General features: G+C 37.5%; 1 protein-coding gene across 5 annotated transcripts in view; it reads right to left on the bottom strand.

Annotated features, from left to right (window-relative positions):
- The window catches only part of sema3fb (sema domain, immunoglobulin domain (Ig), short basic domain, secreted, (semaphorin) 3Fb), a 117,971-nt gene that overhangs the window by 19,037 nt on the left and 73,085 nt on the right, over nt 1-25,849 (bottom strand). For 4 of the 5 annotated variants that reach the window (XM_051912922.1, XM_051912925.1, XM_051912923.1 and 1 more), the window contains 4 exons: nt 7,792-7,952; nt 6,734-6,796; nt 4,621-4,740; nt 1,333-1,422 (listed from right to left, as the gene is read on the bottom strand). In XM_051912922.1, coding sequence (XP_051768882.1) covers nt 1,333-1,422; nt 4,621-4,740; nt 6,734-6,796; nt 7,792-7,952 — 434 coding nt within the window. The remainder of the gene's footprint in view (nt 1-1,332; nt 1,423-4,620; nt 4,741-6,733; nt 6,797-7,791; nt 7,953-25,849) is intronic. The other variant, XM_051912924.1, reaches the window with a different exon arrangement.

Genomic DNA, 25,849 nt, shown 5'->3' on the forward strand with positions numbered 1-25,849 from the left:
GTAGCCTCCAACACCTGTCTAATCCTGCACAGTGAGCATCGCGGAATGGCTTACTGACACCGGCCCATCCCAGCATCCCTCGGGCATGATATAGAAACACTGACTGACAGGTATTTGGATGTGCGATTTAGGAATTGCCACGAGCGTGTGCTGACATGCCCCGAAGACTCGCCATGAGCCAGATCCTTAGCTTTCTAACCCGAGATTTTCCTCTACAGTCACAGAAGGAGATGGAGGAGTGGAGGACATTTCTAATCTTATCCATCAACATTCATTTAAAGGAGAGCGGAAAGGCTGTCAAAATATTCAGTGCTGTCCAGCATTAACAGATTCTCTTTCACCCGTTATTTAAATCAACAATGTAGAAACAACCCGGCGCTGGCAGCTCCTGCGAGAAGCATTCAGGGGTTGATATGACTTAAATTAGAAATTTCAGTATGTAAAATTTGCTATAGACGCACCATATTCTTTTGTTTGACAGAGGTGATATGGGGCATTGAATGGAAATTAGTGAGCTACAAAATATTTTGCAAATGTTTGTGAGAATTACCCGAATAACCATTTCTGCGCTTGCCATCAATTCATGCCAATTTTTGTTGTACTTGTTTCTCCAATGTTTTCTTCTCTCCACCCTCACTATGTTGTTGTTATTATTTTGTATATGTATTATATGTACAGGGTCACAAGAGGGTTAAGCGCTTCTTCCTGTGATGTGAACTGTAGGACGACTAAAGTATCTGAGTAATGTTTAGCTGTGTAGGTCTATTATTTCCTCTGCTCCTTTGTGTTTGCTCTGGATCAACTGCCTGAAAGTGTGTGTGTGTGTTTGAGTGTGTGTGTAGCATTCACTCCTTTGAGGGCAGGAACATTGAGGCGAAGAAGGATATGTATTGCAAGTTAGTTATTCATAAAGAAATTGCAAAAAAACTCGAGTTGCGAAATATCTTACAAATTAACTTCACAAGTTAGGTTTCCGGGTAGAACTACAAAGAGAGAAACATTCAAAAAGCAAAGACACTACAGAAGAACAGAAATTAAACAAAGATTAGCCAACAGTATATTAAGACACATACTAAAACTAAAAGAAAGTGACTTTAATCTACAAAAACAAGACGTGAGTCACAGAACAAAGCTTAAAAAAAAAAAAAAAAAAAAAAAAAGCATGTTAGAAAGACAAGACAAAGAGTTAACAACAACAACAACTCCAGACATCAGACACAGATGAGACGGAACAGAAAAAACACAGAGGAACAAAGAGCATGCAGATTAATGCATCTTTAGACAGCAGGAGAGCCAGCGGGCTCACGGCAGGCGTCCAGATCCGTGTCCCACCTGTAGTCCTGTCTCATCAAACACTGTTTCAGGTTCAGCTGCACGACTAGTTCTTCCTCTGGTCTGGGGCATCTGGAGATGCATGGCAGTCTAAAACACAACATAGTCACATGATCTATGATGTTACCCACTTACCAAATATGGTCCCCCTCCCCCTTTCACTTTCCCCCCTTTTCAGTAGGGGAAGTGAACTCCTGTAAACCATATAAACCAGCCTAAGGTGGTTTAAGTTGGTCCCCCGTCTGGACTTGCTGGTTAGCCAGATAAAAAGTGTCTAAACCCCTCTAAAACAATCAAAACAGTCTAACTAAGCACCTTAGGCTGGTTCACTGTACGCTGTTTTTCAGCATGTCCACGTTGCTCACTAGATTACAGAAGACAGTTAGTGTGCGAAAGACATTAGGCACTAGATATCTTGAAGTGTAAATCAAAACCATTCTGGGATTGTGGCGTCATGTGTTCGAGTCAAGGGTGTTATCGTAGCGTGAATGGTTTGACTATTATGGGTTGCACAGCTGGCTTTCAGAAAACCCCAAAATTCAACATTTTGAGTCAGCACGTCTGCTGCGGCCACATGTGTTTCTTTCAACATACTGTCTTGGGTACAGTCTGAAAGCAAAGACTGGGCTAGCACGCAAAAGACCTGCTGCATTGGCCACATCTGGATGTCTTTGGGTTAATGTGCGTCTGTATGTGTTAGATGTGATGTGTGTCATGCTCATTGGCACAGACATGGAGATGTTTGCCTGGCTGGAGGACTTTGTGGATGCAGTCTGTGACCCAGGTTTCCTGTCTAGAAAGAGCAGGGTGTTAAGGGGTATATCACGTCGCCTCTCAGCTCTTGTACCAACATTCACACGCGGAGGGCATTAAAAGGATGTGTGCCAGTTAAAAATTCCTGGGAAATGTTGAGGCAATTCATTATGGTGGGCAATAGACCTCTAGCACCATACTGAGATGCTATAATGGGAGCTCCCATAGCATAACACCCTACATAATACAGCTCTCAGAAACGAAACTGGGAAGTTATAGGAATAATTCTGTCATTATTTACTCACCCTCAATTCCAAATCCATGTGACTTTCTGAAGAATGGAGGTATTTTCCATACAACTAGTGACTATAGCTGTTAATCTCCAAATATTACAAAAAAATCTGACTGAATCATTGAGTCAGTGAGTTGAATCAAAGACTTTAGATATACAAAGATGGTGCACTCATATTACTACTGAAATATAAGATTTTTAAAGCTATTTGAGCATAAGAAACAACATTTAGGGACAGTTCATGTCAGATTTTGTTGCTGATTTGAAATATGTTATTTAATTGTGAGTTCAGCTAGCAGTTTGAGATTCCAGGTTTTCCCCATTCAAATAGATAGGACTTGGTCTTGGATGCCCGGAATAGCTGTCCGGAGGCATTGCAAATATGGCCGCCAAGTGAACAGACTTTCCTTGAAAGGGACTTTGGTTGAATTACAACTTATGAACAAATATGTTCACTATTTTTTGTGCATTGAATCAACCATTTCACTGACAAGAACCAACTAAAAGGCAATTAAATGTTGTTGATTCGTTAAATGGTTCATCATAGATTAGCAGTAAACACTGACTTTAAATTCTGTCAGAAAAAAAAAAAAAAAAATGAAGATTTTGTTAAAAAAACATTAATGTTCAGCAAACTGGTTTGAGATGACAAAGTTACAAAAATAATGACTGAATTTTCCTTTTTGGGTGAATTATCCCTTTAGGAAATGCATAACTATATATGTGACCCATGCTGGCAAAATGAGTCGCAATGAGCACATTTTCAAAAATGAGATACTGTTATTGAGATACTCACATTCTCTATTTAAAAAAAAAACCTTCAAAATGGTGTATGATTTGTTGGAATCTGACAAAAAAAAAAAAAAAAAAGACTGAGCTAGACCTGTTTGAAGCTGATAGAGTCAGCAATGTCAATTTTGAGAAAAATCGAGTTAAAGTTTTCTGAAGTTTCCAAGACAAAATCATCTAGCAACCAAACTTAAATCCCTGGCAATACCACCAAATTTGGCACAAACCAAGTCAAAAATTCATATCTATAGGAAAAAAAAAAAAAAAAAAAAAAAAAAAAAAAAAGTATTCAAATTCTTTTTTCCATGATTACACAATTGTTTGATTAACATTAATGAAACATACAGCCTATTTATTACTGTATTCACACAGATCTAATATAATGTTTTTCCCAAACAGTTAAGCAAACATTCACTTAAGACATAGCAGATTTTTTTTAAATACGGTGTACAGTATGTGTATATCGGGATCACGTGATTCGAATCTGTCAGTCAGCGTGAGTCAGAACGTTTTGTTTACATCAGCATGAGTTCAAAAATCACATTTCGTTGGTTCATACTTATACCATTGAAAATTCACTATGAATATTGACAAAGTTGGAATGCTGCGCTTTAAAACGATACCAAGCGAAACCAAAAGTGCCAGGCGTCCAGAAGCGAGCTGAGAAAAACGCCATTTTTCATGGTCAAAGGAAACTCCTCTCCTCTCAGAAAATGTACAAATAAAGATACTTTCAGATGTTTAATTGCTATTTGGAGCATTGGGATCACTAGATGAGGGCTTAATGAACTCTTTTTTGTGAAAACCTCAATTTCAACCAAAATTTACATTTTTCACTTGTTTTGCCTGTAGCTCGAAATTAGCCCGTGCGCATTCAGACACGGGTCACATATAGTATTAGTATAGGTGTGATTTTATAAGTGTGTGTGTGTGCGCATTGAAATATAAAAAGTAGTGATATAAATGGATTCAGAAACTTCTGGCTTCTATTAATTCCACTTTAAACGTCCCTGGACCGCCATTAGAGAACAAGTGTTGTGTTTAGAGAGACAAAGTGCTAGCCGTACAAGCAAGGGTCCTAAAAAGGCAAAGAGGGTCCACAGAGTGATGCCTGGCTCGAGCGAAGAAACTCAAGCTCGTCAATTAAAGAGTAAGACTAAACAGGAGAGAGAGTTATAGTGCGCTGGGGAAGGCAGCTGTGAGGGTGAACGCCAGCCAACACCTGGAGGGTTTTTACGGGGGGGGGAAGCAGGGACACAGGGGGACGGTGAGTGAAAAATCACAGTTGATGAACTGTAAAAGACGGTAATGGATAGATTTGTGGAGAAATCTGGAAAAGGCGTATCTATAAATACAGTAAGAACACCTGTGCCTCACAGGTATCCAGGTGTAGCTGCAATGTTTAAGACACACCTCTCATGCCCTGTTACCCCGCTCTCAGAAAGGCTATTTACCATTGGTTTGCGTCCTCTGTTGACATAAGTGCATACAGGGTTGTAGGCGCCCGTCCCGCACACGTACAAGTGCGTCCTGTTCCATGGCTCGATCAGACGGATGAAATTACCGCACTCGCCCTGAGAGAGGAAACAATCACGTTAACTATTTTCACACATGTCTATGACAGACTGAACAAAACACCCATTAGAATTTTAAATGTGGCTTTTAGATCATGGCTTTTAGGTTATGTTAGTGCTATGTGCTACATGCTACTGCTAAATGCTGAGATAAAGTTAAGACTTTTAAGATAAAGTTTAAGAAGATATAAACATTTGAAATTTAGTCCAACACTTCTAGGAAAACAGATCAAGAATTTTGATTGCAGTATGCAGAGGTGTTTGGTCCTAAAATGAGAACTGTATCAATGCCAAAAACATGCAAGTATGCAAACACAGATGCTAATGTTTTAACGCATTCAGGTATTCGGGTAGCTAGCTATAAACACGCCAGCATTTTTCAAACTTATACTTCTCAAACTGTTGCTCCACTTTCACTGTAGTTGACCTAAGAGAAAATGGCTATAGAATATTTGATAGTTTATCATAATTACTATGATGCAGTTGCACCTTTCATTTTATTCTGACATACATTGCCTTTCAAAAGTCTGTGGTCGGTAAGATTTATTTGATCAAAAATACAGTAAAAACAGTAATATTGTGACATGTTATTACAATTAAAAACAGATGTTTTCCATTTAATAAATTTTAATATTTAATTTATTCTTGTGATGCAAAGCTGAATTTTCAGCATTACTCCAGTCTTCAGTGTCACATGATCCTAGAAATCATTCTAATATGCTGATTTGCTGCTCAAGAAACATTTCTTATTATTATCAATGTTGAAAACTGCTTAATATGAAATAGAAATGTTTTGTACCATTATAAATGCATTTACTGTCACTTTTGATCAATTTAATGCATCCTTGATGAATAAAAGCATTACTTTACTTAAAAAAACAAAAAAAAAAACAAATTCTTACTGAACCCGAACTCATGGACATGCATTCATAGAGATGTGTTTTTGCATTAGATTATGTTTCAGGCCTAATACCACCTGCCACTAACTAGCAACAGCATGCAGCTGATCATGGTTTCATCTATCTGTGATAAATCAAATCAAAGACTATTGGCTGTTTTGTTATAACTTCCTGTTTCCATAGGAAATCACAGGAAAGAATCACCCAGTTACTCCTTGTTCTTTAAACTCTGTACTGACATTGATTTCAGCAACCTTATGTTAAGTTCAAAAGAGTCAAATCAGATATCAGAAAAGTACCCCATACAGAGCTACATATGGATTCATTTCACAGCAAGTGTATTCAACATTATGACTAATTCATGAGCGGTGGTTAAAAGCCATAACATCCCACTCCCATACCAGACACTAAGTACCATACCAGTGCACAACCAAACACCTCCTCCCTAAAGAAGATCAGGTGATGCACACAGTTTCTTTACCAGACCACTAAACCACACACCCAATTCCATATGTCCGCAAATCCAGGAATTTGACTGGTTTGAGTTCGTTTCACGCTGGATCTAGCATCTGTTTTCCTCCTCTGAATATCTATGAGTGCATATGTTTTTGTGTGTGGTGTCTGACCAGGAGGGTTGAGGTTTGTAACATATATTTGACCTCAGCACTTCTTCTAAACCTGAATATCTCACTTTCACTTCATTTATATCAGCATATATATATATAGTTTTTTTTTTTTGTTGAGCTTGAGGGTTGTAGACCCTGACCAATTGGTTTTATACATGTTGTGCATCTGTAATGACATTTACAGCTAAAATCCAAACTACAAGCAGATGTCACATACAAAGCCATAGAGTTTCATAAGTGAGAGCTGGCTGGAGTTATTGAAATGAGTTAAGATGTCTAAACAAAGAAACTAGTTGTGTATATTGTCATAACACTTTTTGAAACAATTCTTGGAGGTCTTAAAAACAAATTAGACAACATTTAGTTCCAGTCCTGTAGTTTGATGGGGTTTAAGCGTTTTCATGCCATTCTCCAGATCAGAGTCTGTGAGCAGTGTGGAAGCAAAGCAATTGAAAAGACAACACTCACATTTGTGTCTTTGCCACTTAAAACACACTCCGTCTTCCTCTGCGGGGAAACAGGCCAGTGTATCTAAAAGAGAGAGTACGAAAAAGAAAGAGAGAAAGGTCAATCCCATTTGTCACAACAATGACACACTATCTCAGAAACGATCCCATTTAACTCAACAACCTTTCACCATAATGAGCCGAACTAGCCAGGGAATGTTCACCCTGCATTTTTATAAGGCCCCAGGGTTCCCCCCATATTCAGGCTTCAGTTTTATAGAATTTAATAGCCAGTTTCCTGCATTGCGGTGAGCTAATCAGTAAAAGTAACAGTGATACAGGAATGACCCTTGGAGCCTGTTGTGATTTGCGGCTTGTGCTTGACCAGGAACTAAAGCCAAAAAAGTAATGTAAACAATACCAAAATTAAATAAAGAAATAAATAAAACAGTTAAAAATGTATTTACTAACTCTTTTTATTATTATTATTATTATTATTATTATTATTATTATTATTATACTATGTAAATGAATAATAAAAATACGTAAATAATCAACAGTAAAAAAGCCAAATACAAAATAAAATATTTATACTAATATTATTATTATTATTATTATTATTATTATTATTATTAATGAATAAAAATAGTAAAACTAAATACAAAAAGGAAATAATACATAAATGTATTTATAATAAATAAATGAAATAAAACAGTACAAATACACATTTATAATACATTTATAAATGTATAATAAAATAAATACAATATATTAATAATCAATCAATCAATCAATCTCAATCAGCCATATAACTCCATCCATTATTATTATTATTATTTTTTATTATTATTATTATTATTATTATTATTATTATTATTATTATTATTAAAATAAAAATGAATAATAAAATTAAAAAATATATATATATAAACCAACAGTAAAAAAACAACACAAAATAAAAAATATATTTATAAATAAATAAAACAAAAAACAAACAACAAAGGAAATTAAATTATATAAATAGGTCAAAAATATATTACATTAATTTGTGATTAAAGAGTGTTTTGTGTTGGTTCTTACTATGAGGGGCTCTCGGTTTATGTCGTGGAGGTCCAGAGAAAGGATGTAGTCTTTGCTGCCCACATACATGCGGTCGTGATCCTCATCCATGCGCAAGATGCGATAGTCTGATGTGTTCAACAGGAAAGAGAAGTAATGGGCTGTACCTGTAGACCTCATATCTGCACACACACACACACACACACACACACACACACAGAGAGAGAGAGAGAATTCAGTCAAAATCAGACAAGACATTTATTGTTGTGATATTGTTTTAGAAAGATTTACGCAGAAGTTAAGAGAGAAAGTGCTTCCACTCCCCGTTTCATTCCATTTCCATAATTGCTTGAATACATATCATAAATTCATGGCAACCTGACAACATCATAATAGTTTTGGCCACAATTCACAACGAAGAATACTCCATCTATTTCATCTTATGAGATAATACAGGGTTTGTTATTGCAGACACAAAACATGGCAACCGAATCTGTAATTATGTCTTCACATTTTTCCAATCTAATCTTAAAGAGATACATACGAACATTTGAGATCTGGGACATGCCGAAAAAAAAAACAAAAAAAAAAAACACTTCAACTTGTTTCCAAATGTTTGTGTTAAACTACTATAGTAGCCTTGACTTTCATTTATGGAGTTAAAGAATGAGATACTACAAACATTACAATTTTAGAATATTAAACTCTATTGAGAGCAGAAAACAGTCAACAGATTAGTTAACAAACAGCAGTTAACCTGGTGTTACCATCTTTGTACGCACAGGTCAAAGAGGACAAGGAACACACCCATATCCACACACATACACCTCTTCAGTGTGTCTGCCACTCAACAAGTCCCACCCAGGGATCACCCAGCAGAGATAATGATTAAAAATAAATTCTAATCTTAGTAATTTATCAAAACAAATGCAACATAAAATTACCGCTTTATCTGTCTGACACAGGCCCTGAATTCACCAGCATAATACACTGATTAAATCGCGTTACCATTGCTCTATTTGTATAGTTTGATTTAATAAATGCTTGAGCGAGGGTTGTGTTTTGAGGTCAGGGCTTTGATTGACAGCTGTCAGAATGGTGTGTGTGAGCCTCCATCTGTGAGATTATTTGTGTTTGAGCTCAAGCCGGGAACAATCAATCCACCATGTAGACTGAGATAGACAGACATGAATAGACAGACAGACAGAAAGAGGAAGAGAGAAAAAGCAAGAAAAGAGACAAGTGCAAAAGATAGAAAGGTGTAAAAGAAATAAATATAAAAAAGGAAAAGAATGCAAGAGAAAGAAATAAGGAAGAGTGAAAGAACGAGTGAGCGAAAGAACAAGCCAAAGAATGAAAGAGCGAGCGAAAGAGCTAAAAAATGAGTGAAAGAAAGACAGAAAGAAAGAGCGAGCAAAAGAATGAAAGAGCTACAGAGCAAGCGAAAGAACGAACAAAAGAATGAGCGTGCAAAAGAAAGAATGAGCGAAAGAACAAGCGAAAGAGCGAAAGAGTTAAAGAATGAGCAGAAGAATGAATAAGCAAAAGAGCGAAAGGAAGAAAGAAAGACCAAAAGAAAGAAAGAGAAGGAACGAGCGAGCAAAAGAGCTAAAGAGCGAGCAAAAGAAAGAACAAGCATGCAAAAGAAAGAACGAGCGAGCAAAAGAAAGAATGAGCGAAAGAAAGAGCGAAAGAAAGGAAGGAAGAATAAAAGAAAGAAAAAGACAAAGAAATAAAGAAAGAAAGAGAGAAGCAATGAGCGAAAGAAAACAAGAGCTACAGAGCAAGCGAAAGAAAACGAGCAAAAGAGCGAAAGAGCGAAAGAAAGAACACAAGAGCAAAAGAAAGTGAGAGCAAAAGAAAGATCAAAAGAAAGTGAAAGAAAAAGAAAGCGAAAGAAAGAGCGAAAGAAAGAAAAAGGAAGAGTGAAAGAAAGAGCGAAAGAGCACACAAGAGCAAAAGGAAGTGAGAGCGAAAGAGTGAAAGAGCGAAAGTTAAGAAATCAAGAGCAAAAAGGGCAGGTAGGCCCAACCACCTGCCAATAAAAGAATAAATAAAGAGAGTGAAAGAAAGAGCAAAAGACAGAAAAGTAGATCCAACACAGTAGTTCAAGCTCCTCTCAGCATGTCTGTCAGCGTCTCCTAAACATCTGTTTGTTTTAGGAGCCCTTCTGACTGACCATCTGCTGTCTCAGACCTCACTCTCATCTGAGTGTTTCACCGAAGACACACGAGACATGAGCTCCATCATTCCACACTACATGCGGAAGTTGCTAAAGTTGGCACCGTGATGCTGGGATATTCTGAGTGGTTGTTAGGGTGTTGCTAGGTGGTTGCTTAGTAAAGTTATAGCACACTTCTCAATAAACCACACAATTTGAGTCATCATTCATGTTTGTCGCCCAAACTGAGCGTCATTAACGTTTAATACCTAGGGAAGGTCAGGGGTCTGTTCAAATCTTTGCCTTAGTAAGCAACTCCAGTAAATCAAGGAGTAAGACAGTACAGCCATTCTGTCCACCACATAACCTAAATAGAACACTTCGACAGGATATTCTCCACATGTATTCAATGATTTTTGCCGAGCCGTGCAGCAAATCCAGTTCCTGAAGCCCTCAAAGAAAACACTAGCGTCTGGAATGTTTTACCGGGAGGGGAAATGTAAGTTTACTATTGTTGGAATTCAAGTATGCACCGTCTCTCTGAATGCACAAAGCTCGCTTCAGCTCGAAGGCTTGGCATATGGTCGGGCCTGACGAAACCAGAGCAAATACAGAGCGGAGGCTGCGCATGCCAAAAACTAAATGCTACCCTTATCTCCTCCTCCTCTCATTCTATCCCTTGACTTTCAACCCCCTCCTCTTTCTCATTCAGTCTCTTTCTCAAAAGACAGAGGGCCACCTGTGGAAACAAGACCAACTGGCTAAAGATCCTTGTACTCCAATACCAACAGCTCCACGTCTATCTGGGATCTATCCGGACACATGAGCCAACAGCTTTCTTTAGACAATATCAGGCTAGAGTCTACCTAGAAGGCAATAAAAGCTACTATGGAGTCTGATTTGGACTGAGCTGAAGACAGGTCAGACAGACTAATAAAACAGTAGAGGTACTGAAATATTGCAAGAATAACCACAAAACTGGTCTCATTTAGATCTACAAGGCCACAACCACAGCATTCTTTGATAGATCCTCTTTCAACCTTTAGTTGCAAGACCTGTGAAAATCCAGTCAAGTGGAGCCAGATAAAGCCTGGAGGAACACCATTACCCGGTGTAGTCTTAGACCCTAACTACTGGGGGGTCTGTTTTACACACACACACACACACACTGGAGACTTTGTCTTGAGAATGCTCCATAGCATGAAATGGCCTATTGGAGGGGAACTAGAACTTGGGGCTGCTAACGAGCAAGTAACTGGACCCGTACTTGCACTTTTTAGCTTTTTTGTATAATTCCCACTCTCACGGATACATGCCCACCCTGTTTTCTTTGCATGAGCAGTGTAGCAGGAAGAGACAAAGGGATATACGTTCTGCTCCCTCTCTTCTACCTTCTCACATGGTCTTGTTCGCAGGAGTTTCTCCAATCAACTGAAAACCTTCTCGCTTCCTTTACGCCATGTGCACTGTTAAACCCTAAGGTAGGTTATTCAACCTGGTATGGGTATGTGAGATCAGCTCTAATCCATGCTTGCTATACATGATGGTACCAAGATCTCCAGCACTGACCTCTTTGTTCCTGACTGACTTTTCCATTTGCTAGTCATGCATGGCCACATCCACGACCGAACAATAGGTCAACTCCGATCCAAAGCCCACAAAGGTACATGTTCCCATAGCATTACAATCATAAGCTGCCAGATAAAGTCACTTCCCTTAAGACATTCTGTTACTTAGTTGTATTTAACGCTGGTATGGTTCAGTCTGTGGACCCTCACAAGTCCACAATGGTCACTCTATTGAATGCATGGCTGCCAAGAAGACTGCCTAATTACAGTATATTTGGCTTAGTTGCTTTCAGAAAGTGTGCTTGACATTGGCTGTAAACTCAAGAAGTGAAAAATTATATACAATATTATTCTAACAATGGCAAAACTTCATTCTCCATCAAGAAAACTGCTTTTCCAATATCGTTCCACTTCTAAAAGACATCCAAAGTTCACATATTCAGAGCTTTTTGCTGTATTAGAAAGACAAAACAGCTGGTGAATAACATTAGCACACAAGTTACTCATTTCTTGATCTATTGGTCAGCTGTTCATGTTGTGCCGCCAAGTATGCTTGGTTTTGGCTGCGGGAGCAGATATTACGAAAGGACTCATCCCTTTTGTTGACGCCACCACCGGACATTTCTAGCATGGAAGAACACATCTCTGAATACAAACTTTACACAAAATGTCTTCATGTATTATTCCTAACACTTTTTTGTAGGAGTATTTGTGAATTCTTTCATCCTACATAAACCAATATTGTGTGGTTTAAATGTTTTTATATACGCCTATTTACACATACTCAAGCATCATTAACTCCAGAAAAAAAAAAATAATAATAATTGTGTATCTTGAAGCACAAATGTTCATGGGTCTACTACTACTACTACCACTACTACTACTACTACTACTACCACTACTACTACCACTACTACTACCACTACCACTACCACTACCACTACCACTACCACTACCACTACTACTACTACTACAAAAAAAGTGACAATATTATGGAATATCTAAATAACTATATAATAATAAGCTAAAAGGTCAGAAAAACATTTTAAAAAGTGTGACAAAATATGGAATATCTAAATAAAAATAATAATATTATTATTATTATTATTGTTAATAATAATGGCCAGAAAAATAAACAAATATTACAGAATATTAAAATAACTAAATAATAATAATAATAATAATAATAATAATAATAATAATAATAATAATAATAATAATAATAATAATAATAATAATAATAATATTATTATTATTATTATTATTATTATTATTATTATTATTAATAATAATAATAATAATAATGAAGAGAGAAAAAAATAAAAACATTTTAAATAAAACTCAAAGCAAAAAATATAGTTATCTGAAAAGCTAAAAAAAATAAATAAAATAAAAAGTAATTAAATGACATCTGAAACTCGTTTTACTTCAGCATTGTGGCATATGCTAGAGTAAAACAACAGGGGGGAAAAAATGTTAGTCAAGACGTCAGCAAATAGGTTAAATTTTGATCTGATTTCGACTTTATTTTATTCATGTTAAAAAAAAAAAAAAAAAAAAAAAAAAAAAAATGTATTTGAGAGCGGAAACATTTGTTTTAACAATAACAATCATTCAACAACATCACTACTTGTGAGTCCAGATCGCCAACACTGCTATTGTCTTTATACACCAAGAACTGACAGTCCATCCTGCGGCACATTTCTCCAGTTTCAAATTTTGTTAAATTAAAGAGCCTCTGCCAAGGGCTGCGGAGCGAGTTCCTGCACAAAACTCAGTCTGGCCCAGAAGAGAGCAGAGCAGCTAGGAAGAGGAAGAGAGAGATGAGGGTGGTTTGGGATTAGCGTGACACCATGTATGCAGGCGGTCCGCGGACAAAGCCAGAACCCACATCATCACTCTTCGCAGCGTATGCTGTATGACTGTGTGCTGGCTGGCTCCCTCGCTCGCACGCACACACAGAAGTGACGTACTCTATACTCAGAGTGATAATTACAGTTTAAGAGGAGCAGGTGACATACAAAGTACTCGAATATAAATAACAGGTTCCACCTATAGTTACATACACACTCATACACACATTATCAACAGCATCTTCCAAGACAAGATACACCTTAACTGAACTATAACCAACCTTTAAGTGTAATTGTGTGGTATTTGGGTGAGCTTGTCCAACACAAGTGTAAAAAAAAAAAATAGCAGAAAAGTAGCCAAAACTAACAGTTACATTAGTAAAAAATGAACGGCAATGTCAGTTTTTAATGAGACTGGCTCATACAACGAGCAGACAGCTGTGTTTAAGAGTCTTGCTTAGCAGCCATTAAAATTTGCAAGTTTTAACACATTGATTTTTTTTAAATAATGTCTTTGCTTTGTTCAAAACGTCACTTTGCGCTGAAATTTATGATGTGAAGCTGTGCTTTCTTTGCTAAAACTTGACAACAGCCAAACACCTGCTATATGTTTATACTGTATGTCTACAATTCTGTAACATGAGTATGATTGGTAAATTATAACTATAAAAGAATGGGAATTGGGGCCTAATAAGGGGTACATTTGATTTAAAAAAAAAAAAAAAAAAAAAAAAAAAAAGGACGTGAGGGTGAGCAGTGCCTACCAAAAACAAAATATATGTATTTAAACTATTTTTGGATCATAACAGTATTGTGTAATTCTTTCATTTATCAAAAGATTTTTTAATATGAATTTTACTTGCTTTAGATGCCAACCTCACATATCCAAAATGCAGAGAACTCCATAATTTAATAAGATTATAATGCCATAATTAGTAAGCCTGAGTATTAGCAACAACACAAATGCTGCAAACGTTTGTAAGTCCTTTAAAGTGTGTATACTGTATTGTCATGTGACCCTCATCAATGCCCATCCATGTAGAACAGCTTGCCTTGTGTCTGCGTGTGGTAAAGTGGGCACACACACACACACACACACACACACACACACACACACAGAGAGAGAGAGAGAGAGAGAGAGAGAGAGAGATGGAAGTGGTCCAACCCACTGCATGCCGCAGTGCACTTGTGTTATTGTTCTGACAACTCACACATGCCGATTTCCTGTAAGACTCTGATAAGAGCTCAGGGAGAGAAAGCAGAGAGAGGGAAAGCTGTCTTTATCCCTAATATGTTCCAGCCGGATGTTGCACCTGATTCATATCTAAAGTTCTGGAAGCCTGGTTGTATATGAGGTAAGCAGCGTCCTTATCTGCTCACAGTACAGTTACATTCATCCTGAATCTATGACTCATGCTGTTAAATGTCTTGCCTTAAGAGCAACATCTTTTTGTGTCATAAATTAATACATACTTGTTCCACAGCCTCTCTCTCTCTCTTACACACACACACACACACACACACACACTTACACTGTTTTTGTTGGCCTCCAGGATCAAAAGATGATACAACGGTGAAGGAATGCTTCTAAAACTACTGGAAAGCAGGTCTGGTGTACTCTTGCTGTTTAGTTTGGACCTGTTTTAATCACAGCTGAGAGCCACAGAAAGACCATTATACAACACTAAGTGTGGAGAGGAATAGATCAGAACATGAAACATTTCATAGCAAGAATTTAAGAGCCTAGTTACTAAAAGTTTTAATTTGAACACGTTCGTCCCTGATGTCGCACACACGCACACACTCTATGTATACTCATATTGTTTTGTAAATACACATTTATCTAACACAAAAATAAATATTTAAAAAAAAAAAGGGATAAGAATTATGGATGGATGGATGGATGGATGGATGGATGGATGGATGGATGGATGGATGGATGGATGGATGGATGGATGGATGGATGGATGGATGGATGGATGGATGGATGGATGGATGGATGGATGGATGGATGGATGGATGGATGGATGGAATAAAAGAACAAAGGGCGGACAGAATGAACGAATGAAGGACGGAATGAACAAACGAATGAACAAACAAAAACAAACAATGGATGGACGGAATGAAAGAAAGAGCAGACAGAATGAATAAATGAAGGACGGAATGAACAAACAAAAACAAAGAATGGACAGAAAGAACGAATGAAGGACGGCAACAGACGGAATGAAAAAAGGACAGAATGAACGAACGAACGAACAAACAAACAAAATGGATTGATGGAATGAAAGAACAGACAATGAACGAATGAACGGACGATGGACGGAATGAATGAACGAACAAAAACAAACAAAGAACAGACAGAATGAAAGGTCGAATGAAAGACAGAATGAACAAACAAACAAACCAAAAACAAACAAACAAAAAACAAGGATGGACAGAAAGAAATGAACAAACGAAGAACGGAATAAACGAACAAACAGAACAGACGGAATGAACAAACAGAATGAACGGAATGAACAAACAAACAAAGGATGGAATGAAAGAACAAAAGGCAGACAGAATGAACGAACAAAAACAATGGATGGACAGAATGAAAGAACAAAGGACAGACAATGAACGGACAATGGACGGAATGAATGAACGAACGAACAAACAGAATGAAAGAAGGATGGACTGAATGAAACATGGACAGAATGAGCAAACAAACAAAGAACAAAGGACGGACAGAAAGAACAAATGAATGAACGAAGGACGGAATAAAACAGACGGAATGAACGAACAAAGAACGAATGGAATGAACAAACAAACAAACAAACAAACAATGGATGGATGGAATGAATGAACGAACAAACGACGAAAGAAATGAACAAGCAAGTTTTTCTTAGGATAAATCACTTGTAAAAATACCTCATTTGCTGCTTTGGATTAAAGACTAAATTTAATTCAGAAAATATAAAACAGACTGAACAGATCTTTCTGTTGTAAATGTCAGCGCATGAGGTCCTTTTTAAACAAATAAAACACATTTTACTGCATGTCCTTCAGGAACATTTGTTTTGCATAAATGGAGGGTCACTACCTCTCATTCAGTCAATAAAATTGGGGTCCATGCATGCTGTTCGGCCATATAACCTCCATCATCTTTGTGACCTTATAAATCTGCAGAATTTAGAAGGTGTACAATTCTTTTGCACTTTAAAATGCACATATGTTTTGAGGTGTTTTCAGGTACACTCTCTTTCTTCACTGGTGATTTCATCTGTAATGAGCAAGTCTAATAAACTACATCTGCTGATGTCTTTCTACCCACAGACTAAACTATGCGCCGCTGTATGTATCACATTAGTTCTGTTTCAGGATCATTTAAAAATGTTTGTGCGCAACATCACGCATCACCACCTCCGACCCAAACTCTCAAATGCTCCATTCTCAAAGATATAATTAGCACCCTGTGATTGTGGGCGTCTGTGTGTGTACAAGACTGTGCAACAAACAATATAATGGCACCCATTTGTCTTACAGGAAAAAAAAAAAAAAAAAAAAAAAAAAAAACCATACACACACACACACATATATATATACATCTCTCACAAGCACGCCAATGTAAACACTTGACTAGTGCGTAACATACCCATGGTTATTAAAGAAACAACGCGTTAAAACACCAGCGCGCAATGAATTCTCGTTATAATGTTATGTAGCCTATGACAGACTTGCACTGCACATGTTGCATTTAACTGTATTTTCCTTTTTGAAGTGATTCAAATCATATTTCAAGCAATTCAAAACCATCATGGTGAACAATGCACATCTGAAGTGTCTCAGGCTCAGCTGAAGGAAATAATCCATTATTTATCAGCTAAATTCTCTTATCGGTAATAAAGATAACATTGAAAATGATCATATATCGGCCAATACTGATATGGTGGCCAACATATTGTGCATCCCTACTTTAAAGCAGTTCAAATGTTTTAGTTATATAGTAGTGTTGTCAAAAGTACCGACTTCGATACCAAGTCAGTGCTGAAATTTTAAAAATGTGATGCTTTGAGCACTGTTGAGTGGATTTGTAAGAACCTCTGATTGGTGCTTGTGTTCACGCACTCAACATATACAGTATGTCTGTGATTGGCTACAATGATCAAATCTGATGAGCGTGTGAACACAATGGCCAATCAGATTTACGAATCTGCTCAACTTGGTACCGAAGTCGGTACTTTTGACAACACTATTATACAGTTTATAATATTTATTATGTACATAAATTGAATAAGGTGATCATATTTAGACAAGTTGTGAACCCTGTTTTGTTCTTTCAAAAAAAGTCCAGCACAAATGTTACTGCCGCTCATCAACGGCAGCTGTCACAGTTGTTAGGCAACAAGAGCAATCCTCTGGCTAGAACATCCCATTTAACAAAGCTTGGTCTGACATTCGCGGACTTTGAAGGCGTGGCCTTTGAAGTCCATGTCCTTTGAAGGATGCAGCCTCTGAATTGGGACACAGCTTGGGTGCTTCTCAATATCCCTCTTCATTTCCTTGCTCCTCCGTCCTCGATCCTATGATCCGGAAACCGATCGAACTCAGCCATCCTGAAGGACATCTCAATTCTCTAATTGCACCGCAAGGAGGCGAGGAACGAGGAGTGAGGAAGCTTCCTGAGCGAGGATATACAGGTGTATCCTTTGCGGAAGGCTTTCTCATCGAAAAACCTGACGCATGTATAAATTCTCCTCCTCCTTCATATCTGTCACAATAATTTAAATGTATGCTTTACTTTTGCAGTTTAAATAAACTTTACATCTCATATTTCAACAGGGCATCTTGCTTTATTAATATTTATAATAATTTTTTTTTAAATAACTGAAACTTTAACAACATATGGGTAGATCCCTCAAGTGCAATTGATGACGCTTTGAAGTGACGCTAAAGGGAGTGAGGATATATCATTTCACTTGATTAAACTCCTCCGTCCTCGAGTCTTTTCCTTGCATCCTTCCCTTACATCCTGAAAGGGTGGAGCTAAGACGCGAGGAAAGGAAGCGTGGAAAGGAAACGAGGATGCACAAATAAGAATTGAGAAGCACCCCTTATGTCAATGGCTACTATAGCACCCCTTGTGGCAACAGCAACGCATAATGCAACAAAAAAACCCATGAAATTGAGCTTGCATAGTTAGAAGCATTCGTAAACAAGCATATCAAAAACATAACCTTAAAAACCACTTCCTCTTCCTGTTTGATACTAAAGATGAAATGAATGACAGGTGAAATCAATGTAGTTTAAATCTGCACATCTGATGGAAAATCCATTTCCTACAGGAACAGCTTGAATGTCAACAAACCACAGATAGTTTTCTCTCAGCACAAGGTATCTGTTAAGAAGGCTTGAATTATGAAGAAGAGAGAGGACTTGCTTTGAATTAGACATCTGTGAAAATACAGCTTTCTATCACCACAGACATGTTTTATTAACAAGCGCTCTCTCAACAGCGATCAATCTCAGACGTCTGCCTTTCACACGCGTTGCCCTCTTGTGCCCTGACCCCAGGAGGGTGGGCGGCCTCGGCCGTTCAGGGATCAGGTGCATGTTAGAAAAAGACACCTTTATGATTGACACAATATCGCCCAAAACAGACTGATCGGATCAGCGGATATTTGAAATATATTGCCTGAGAAGGGTGAATCAGAAAGAAACTGAACAGCTGTTTCTTTCCATACTCTCCTTTTTTCACTCAATCTCAGAGAAACACTCATTCTCGCCAATGTAAATACATCAGGCCCAGAGCGCAGGGGCTCAGAAGTCGTGAGGCAGCAGCAAAGACCGCTTGAGCTGCAGATTAATCCAGGATTAGCCCCGGGGTCAGGGTCAGTGGCCCTGACCTGAGCGGAATCAGGAAGCAGGGATTGCACAAACAAAGTGGCATTACTGCAAAGAATCCCAATGAGGTTTCCAAGCAAAAACGGAATAGAAAAAGGGAAAGTACACTACCGTCCAAAAGTTTGGGGTCAGTAAGGTTATATAAAAAAAAAAAAAAAAAAAAAAAAAAAAAAAAGCAAAGACATGCTCACAAAGTTTTTACAGAATATACATTATTTCAAACTCAGCAGCTGTTTTGAATTGGTGTCTAATAGTTAAGTAAATAATATTCCTAACTGATGACAATTTGAGATTCAGGCTGCAAATGGACTTACTTTGAAACGACTCATATTAGTTTGATTGACTTTTTTTGGTCTTCTGAGACTACAGGCCACCCTTACTTTGCTTCCACACTGCCAAAAGTCATACACACTTTCGTAGTATAAGAATGAAGATGTTTGACTTGGCCTGGACCAGAAGGAAGTTTAAATTCAGCAAAAATGTTCCACTTCACTGATGCTTGTTATTATTAAAGAACAGAGTTTTGAAGACCACGCTGGAAGGGTTGAGCCTCAATAAGCTCTCAAAACAAAAACGTGAGGAAAGGGTTTGATTTCATTTGACATACTTTTTCCATTCACGTGTCCATTGTGACATACTATTATAGTTTTGATTGTGACGTGAGTGTGGAGGGAAGATTTGCACTTATGAGAAGAACAGATGTCTGCATCATAGTCCTTTACTAAAAAGGACGCCACAGGCAGAATTGCCACATCATCCTTACAATGAAAACAATGCCCTCCTTAAATAAACACAAGCACCTAAAAAAGGCCTCAGGAAATGAGAATGGAGGAGAAGCGCTTCGTCAGCGACAAAGATTTTCAAAGTGCTGAAGCCTGAGCCTAGCAGGTTTTTCGCGAGAGTTCCTGTCTGTATCCTGTGACATGTCGACAGCTAATTTATGGTCACGGACATCCAAGAAGGAGATCTCTGGTGGCCATTGGTGATGGGGAAAAAATGACTAAAGTAAATAAAATTGGAGAAAAAAAAATTGGGAAAAAAAAGAAAAGGAATAAATAAATTAAAAAACAAAAAATAAATAAATAATTAATGGCTAATTTATGGTAGCGGACATCCAGAAAGGTGATCTCTAGTGGCCCCTGGAGGTGATGGGATAAATAAATAAATAAAATAATAAATAAAAATGATTAAATGAACTAAAAAAAGAATTACAAAAATGGGAGAAAAAAAAATCCAAAATTAAAAAAATAAAACAAAAAATAAATAGAAAGAAAGATAGATATCTTGTGACCACAGAAAAAAAAAAAAAAAAAAAAAAAAAAAAAAAAAAATCAAAGCGCTAAATGTCTGATACTAGCAGGTTTTTTCCGTCAAGAGTTCCCGCCTGTATCCTGTGACATGTTGACGGCTAATTTACAGTCATGGACATCCAGGAAGGTGATCTCTTATGGCTCCTGGAGGTGATGGGAAATGTTCTGGTGAAAGCCTCCGACTGCTGGGCTATCACAACAGAGGCTAAGGGGTCACGGCACGGCAGAGGTGCCCGTGGAATTGTTCCTCCGTTTCCTCTGAGGCAGACGGAAAGGAATGCTAAAAGTGACAGAAGCCATTGTGAGGAAGTTCTATCCCTAGGCTACTCTCCCGCTGATGCATGCGTTTACCGCCCGCTGCTGGGTCTCTATACCACTGCGTCAGTGCTTGTCACTCCAACCTATGGGACCTGAAGAGTCTGCATGACTGTTGCTTTTGTAAAATGGAAAAGTTTATATATAGAATGACTCTTTTCACACCATTCATCCTATAAGACCTATAAGGGCCAATGCATGAGAGAAAGCCAACATTAGTGTTAGATTTGGCATATTCTTTGGGTGCGATCAGGGCTTCATATGTTCCGTTTCCCAGGCCAGACAGGAAGGAAGCAGGATTAAGATTGAGTCAACATGTTCATCTATTTTGCCCAGTCGCTCTTCCTCTCCATTTACGCAAGCGCTCATCTGAGAATGAGGCGATTAGCTGTGGACAAACTGCATTGTGGTTTGGTGCACCATACTTTCACCTGGCACCACACACATACAGCCTCCCATGGGAATAAAATGCCAGATGGTTAACCCTTTCAGGACAGGTTCTGTCACCACAGGAAGGAACTCATTCTGAGGGATAGCTGGACGGACAGCTGTCACCGAGCCTACAGGGTCCCAGCTGATAAGTCTTGTAAAATGACAGGCTCAAATACTGCCCACGTTGACTTCTTTTCGAAAAAAATATATTATAATATTATATTTAAAAAAAATTATATTATATTATATTATATTATATTATATTATATTATATTAATAAATGTGCTATGAGTCCCTTTTACAAATTACACTTTTTAAAGGAATAGTTAATCCAAAAATGAAAGTTGTGATCATTTACTCACCCTCATGTACTCAAAGTTCACACACAACAAATATTTCTTTCCATACAATGAAAATAAATGGATGTTGTCAACCTAAAAAAAAGAGATTCTTGCCTGTCTACACTTGACTGTTCTATAAAAAAAGGCTTTATAAAATAAAAATGAATAAAAATAAATAAATAAAATACAATTAAATTAACATAAATTGAAGTAAACAAAAAAATAATTAAAAATAAATTAGTAAATCCAATGAAACTATAATACATTAAATAAATTAATTAAAATAAATCAAATGTAAATAAATAAATAAATAAATAAAAATTACATAAGGGCGAGTAAATGATAGAGTTTCACAAATATGCCAATTCAGTTAATATTCCAAGAGACTTTAGCATGAGCTATAAGAAAGCAAACAAGGCAATGGTTATCCAGTGATTGTACATGTGTGTTACTTGGTAACATGCAATAAGTTAGAGCTGCTTGGGAAAGATCTGTTATCCTGAATGCGCGGCATTTGCATAGTATCACCCAGATTCCTTTTTAATACCTTGTAAATTTAGTACCTTCAGTTTCACATGTCTTTAGCAGTCATTATTACACCTAAGTCTAATGCACTTATAGCTAATTCCCTTATATACTATCCAACATTGATTGATTCTGACATCAGGACACATGCCAGTATTCTGTCCACATTGGAAAGAGGAAGGACTGGATAGACAGAAAGGAAGGAAGCAGGGCAAGATAAAGCAGATAGTAAGAAGAGGTGGATAAGATCTAGGGTTAAAAGGTTTCACTGAGGCGATTTAGTGACTCCCTGTTTGCCGGTAATCGGCTGAGGGAGAGATTACCAACAACATGACCGTGACAGTGGAAAAAAAAAATCTTTTTAAATACTCCAAGACCCATTCCAGAACTGAGTGAAAACAGAAAGGTGCATGAAAATTACCAAGGTTTCAACAAATACAGTGGTTCAAGTGGTTGTCACTCTCACTCATGGTGAGAAGATGGCTGAACCCCTTCCAACTCCAAAACCAAATTATAATCAGCGAGTCAGTATTAAAACACTCTTTTTGAAGGAGAGCAGAGCAGAGCCTGAAAGAAAAGACGAAAAGAGAACCATTTAAATTACAGGTATGGAAAAATTCAGCCCTATGAATAGTTTACAGTACTGGAGGCGAATGAGGTAACCGTGCAATCAGACCTGGCATGGAAGGTAACTGTCAGATGATTTACAACCCAATCCTTGCCAACTTCAAGACACAATGTTGAACAAATACTTCTGCGTATAAGGAATGATGTGTTGCTGTAGGGTTCACCCTTACGAAGACCTGCGAAATGAGCTTGCAGGCTCATTTTTGCTAGAGTTTGAAGATTAGTAGGAAAGAGAGTTCATGACATCTTGAAACGTTCTTCTGGTTACCATCAGTTCAAAATGTACACTACAGGGTGTAATGAGTAATGAGCAATTTAACGTTTATAAACTTAAATAAAACAATATTTAAAAAAAAAAAAAAGGCATTGAGTGAACATCAGCAGCTGTACTGCGAAGTGTTCATTCACAAGAACATAAAGACTAATTTGTCTTTAAATAATAGCCTAATTGCATTTGTAGAAAGTCATTATAGAGCGCTACAATTCACTTTCCTGTTGTTTTATTTCCAGCTGGGTGGTTGAAGGTTCCTAAAAGCTGGTTTGATCAATGATGTGTAAGAAACAAGTTCATGACATTTTTTTGATTTATCGATGCAATTCCCCAGAGCTGGACTTGTTGAACTCGCTTTACGTTCTCACCCAGAAACTTTGAATTGATATTGATTTACCATGTTGCTACACCATCAATTAAGGAGACTATGTTTTATTATATAATGATCAATATCAGACCTCTAGCTTGCTTATAAGTCAGCCAGTCCATTAGGAAACATTGGCAATGCAGCCAACTTTCGCAGCTAAAAAAAAAAAAAAATACCAGCATAAAACAGCATGAATTTCCATGCTGGTTTATGCTGGTCTAGCTGGTGGACCATTGCCAATAATGCTAGTTAACCACCACAGTTTTTCTGGTTTATCTGGTTGACCAAGGTTAATACTGTGGGAACAAATGTTTGCCTAAAACAGAATAAATTCCTTCCGTGTGAGTCTCTCGTTGTGTTTTAGATATACAAAGCATCCCGATTAGCTTCCAGCAGGAGCAGGGTCGTAGGGTTATCACAGCACTGTATTCAGACGTCCAGTAGACATGGAGGGTCACAGGCTGCTCAACCGCATCCAATGATAGTACACCCAACACTTCAGCCTCATCCTCTTGTCAGCTGCAGATAAACAGTCTCCATCTTTAACTTCAGCTCTAGATAACACCACATCAACCAGAATGCAGCAAGAGCCAAACAAAGCAGAGATAAATGAGAGGATTTCTATGAGACTATGATGTTAAAATTGTATTATGATGCCCTTGGTAGCCTCTTCAACCTGACCAAATTCATCTCTGACACAGTTTGCAGTCGGCATAACGGGCTGTTGTACAAGCTGACTGATGCGAAAGAGATTTGGCAAGATTTGGCAGTTGCTATTGATTTTCTTAAGAGAAATGCAAAATAATAAGCAATACTCTTGATTTTCTCACTCCATTAAACATGAGTGAATTGCTGTTGACCATTGAGGATTGTATTTTAATAGCAACACAAATATACCTTTCAGTATATTAAGATTTTGAAAAATGAGCTTAAAATCAGAAATATGGAAACAAATGCATAAATCACACAATTTCATTTCTGAGGTAGTGTTTTTATAATCATATGAGAGCAATATAATCCTCTTTATCCTTAAACTAAAACCCAAAGACCTGTTGCTCGGACTAAAAATCATTCCAGCATAAAACCTGATCTCTGCACGCCTCTCACAATTTAATTTTTTTTTAATATCTCGTGTTTTTCCTGGAAAGTTTGGATGTTCCAAATCCTACTACACATTTGAACAGCAAGGCCAAGACCATAACATGTGTTTTTATGAGGATTCCAGGCCTTTTCATTAAGTTTAACCATGATTGAGGTGGGCCATGTGGATGAACTTTACAAAACATGTCCAGGTCATATTTAACCACAAAATTGAAACGTTATATTTTGCATAAAGAAAATGGCCTGGTCTTTTGCACTTCTGCAAAATGTTTGCACTGTGATATTTTCACATTAATTAAGCACATTTTTTCCAATTTTTGATTTTTTTGTGTAATTCTCATTACTCTAACTGAGAATTCTCATTAAACTTTAACGTTTTTTGGAGAATTGGGAGAAATGTAGTGAAAATATGGAGAAAATTTAAGCAAAATATAATGTATACGCCTTTAGATGGAAGTATTACCCAGACATGTTCTTGACCGGTTCACTCATGCACATTCCATACAAGACAAAACTTTGTTCTGCACTCCTAGATTCCTGTATCTTACCCCATATACTTTTTTTACACTCCATTGAGATTTGGATACCCAACAAGCCCAATTCCTCCCACAGAAGTGCACTTATAGGTCTGTTCTCAGGAGAGGGAAGCTGAGAAGAGAAAGCTCTCATCCATCATCAGAGGTCTACCCGGATTAACCAGGCCTCATAACTTCCCAGTGCCGAACAGCGGTGTAAACCTTCCCTCCCCGCCTTTTATCATCCGAATCCCAACCATCCATTCTCCGTATCAGCCATTAGGAGTATCCTTGGGTTGACCTCACACTTCCAATTAATAACAAAAGAATAAGCCAACACCACCTTCTTAAAGTGCATGCACAGACAGGGGTTTCATGCAGATGTTATCTATTACCCAAGGTGCAATGGGAGTAGAATGGTATGAAAAAGAGGACAGAAAGAAACATGTAGGAAGAGATGGTGTCCGTATTAAGAAAAAAACAATTCCCTAGACTCACTGCAAGAAACAGGAAATGGAAGCCTACAGTTCAAGCTCAAATGAATTTGACAGCAATTCAGCATTCATTTCTAAGATGGTAAATAATCTAGGAATAGGCATAGATTTTATGAGGGGGCAATTTATTGACAATATTGAGACATCTCTACGAAATATTGATTTTGAACGGTAGTGCATAATATTAAAGGAGCATCATCTAACAAACCCATTGCATTCAACCTTCTGCCTTCAGGAACAGCGAACCACAGTCACGTTTGTCAGATATCCCAAAATATCTCCCCCAACTCATAAACCTTCAGCCCCTTAGGCTCAGGTC

The sequence above is a fragment of the Ctenopharyngodon idella genome, chromosome 11 (genome assembly GCF_019924925.1).
Source record: "Ctenopharyngodon idella isolate HZGC_01 chromosome 11, HZGC01, whole genome shotgun sequence".
Classification (NCBI taxonomy): domain Eukaryota; kingdom Metazoa; phylum Chordata; class Actinopteri; order Cypriniformes; family Xenocyprididae; genus Ctenopharyngodon; species Ctenopharyngodon idella.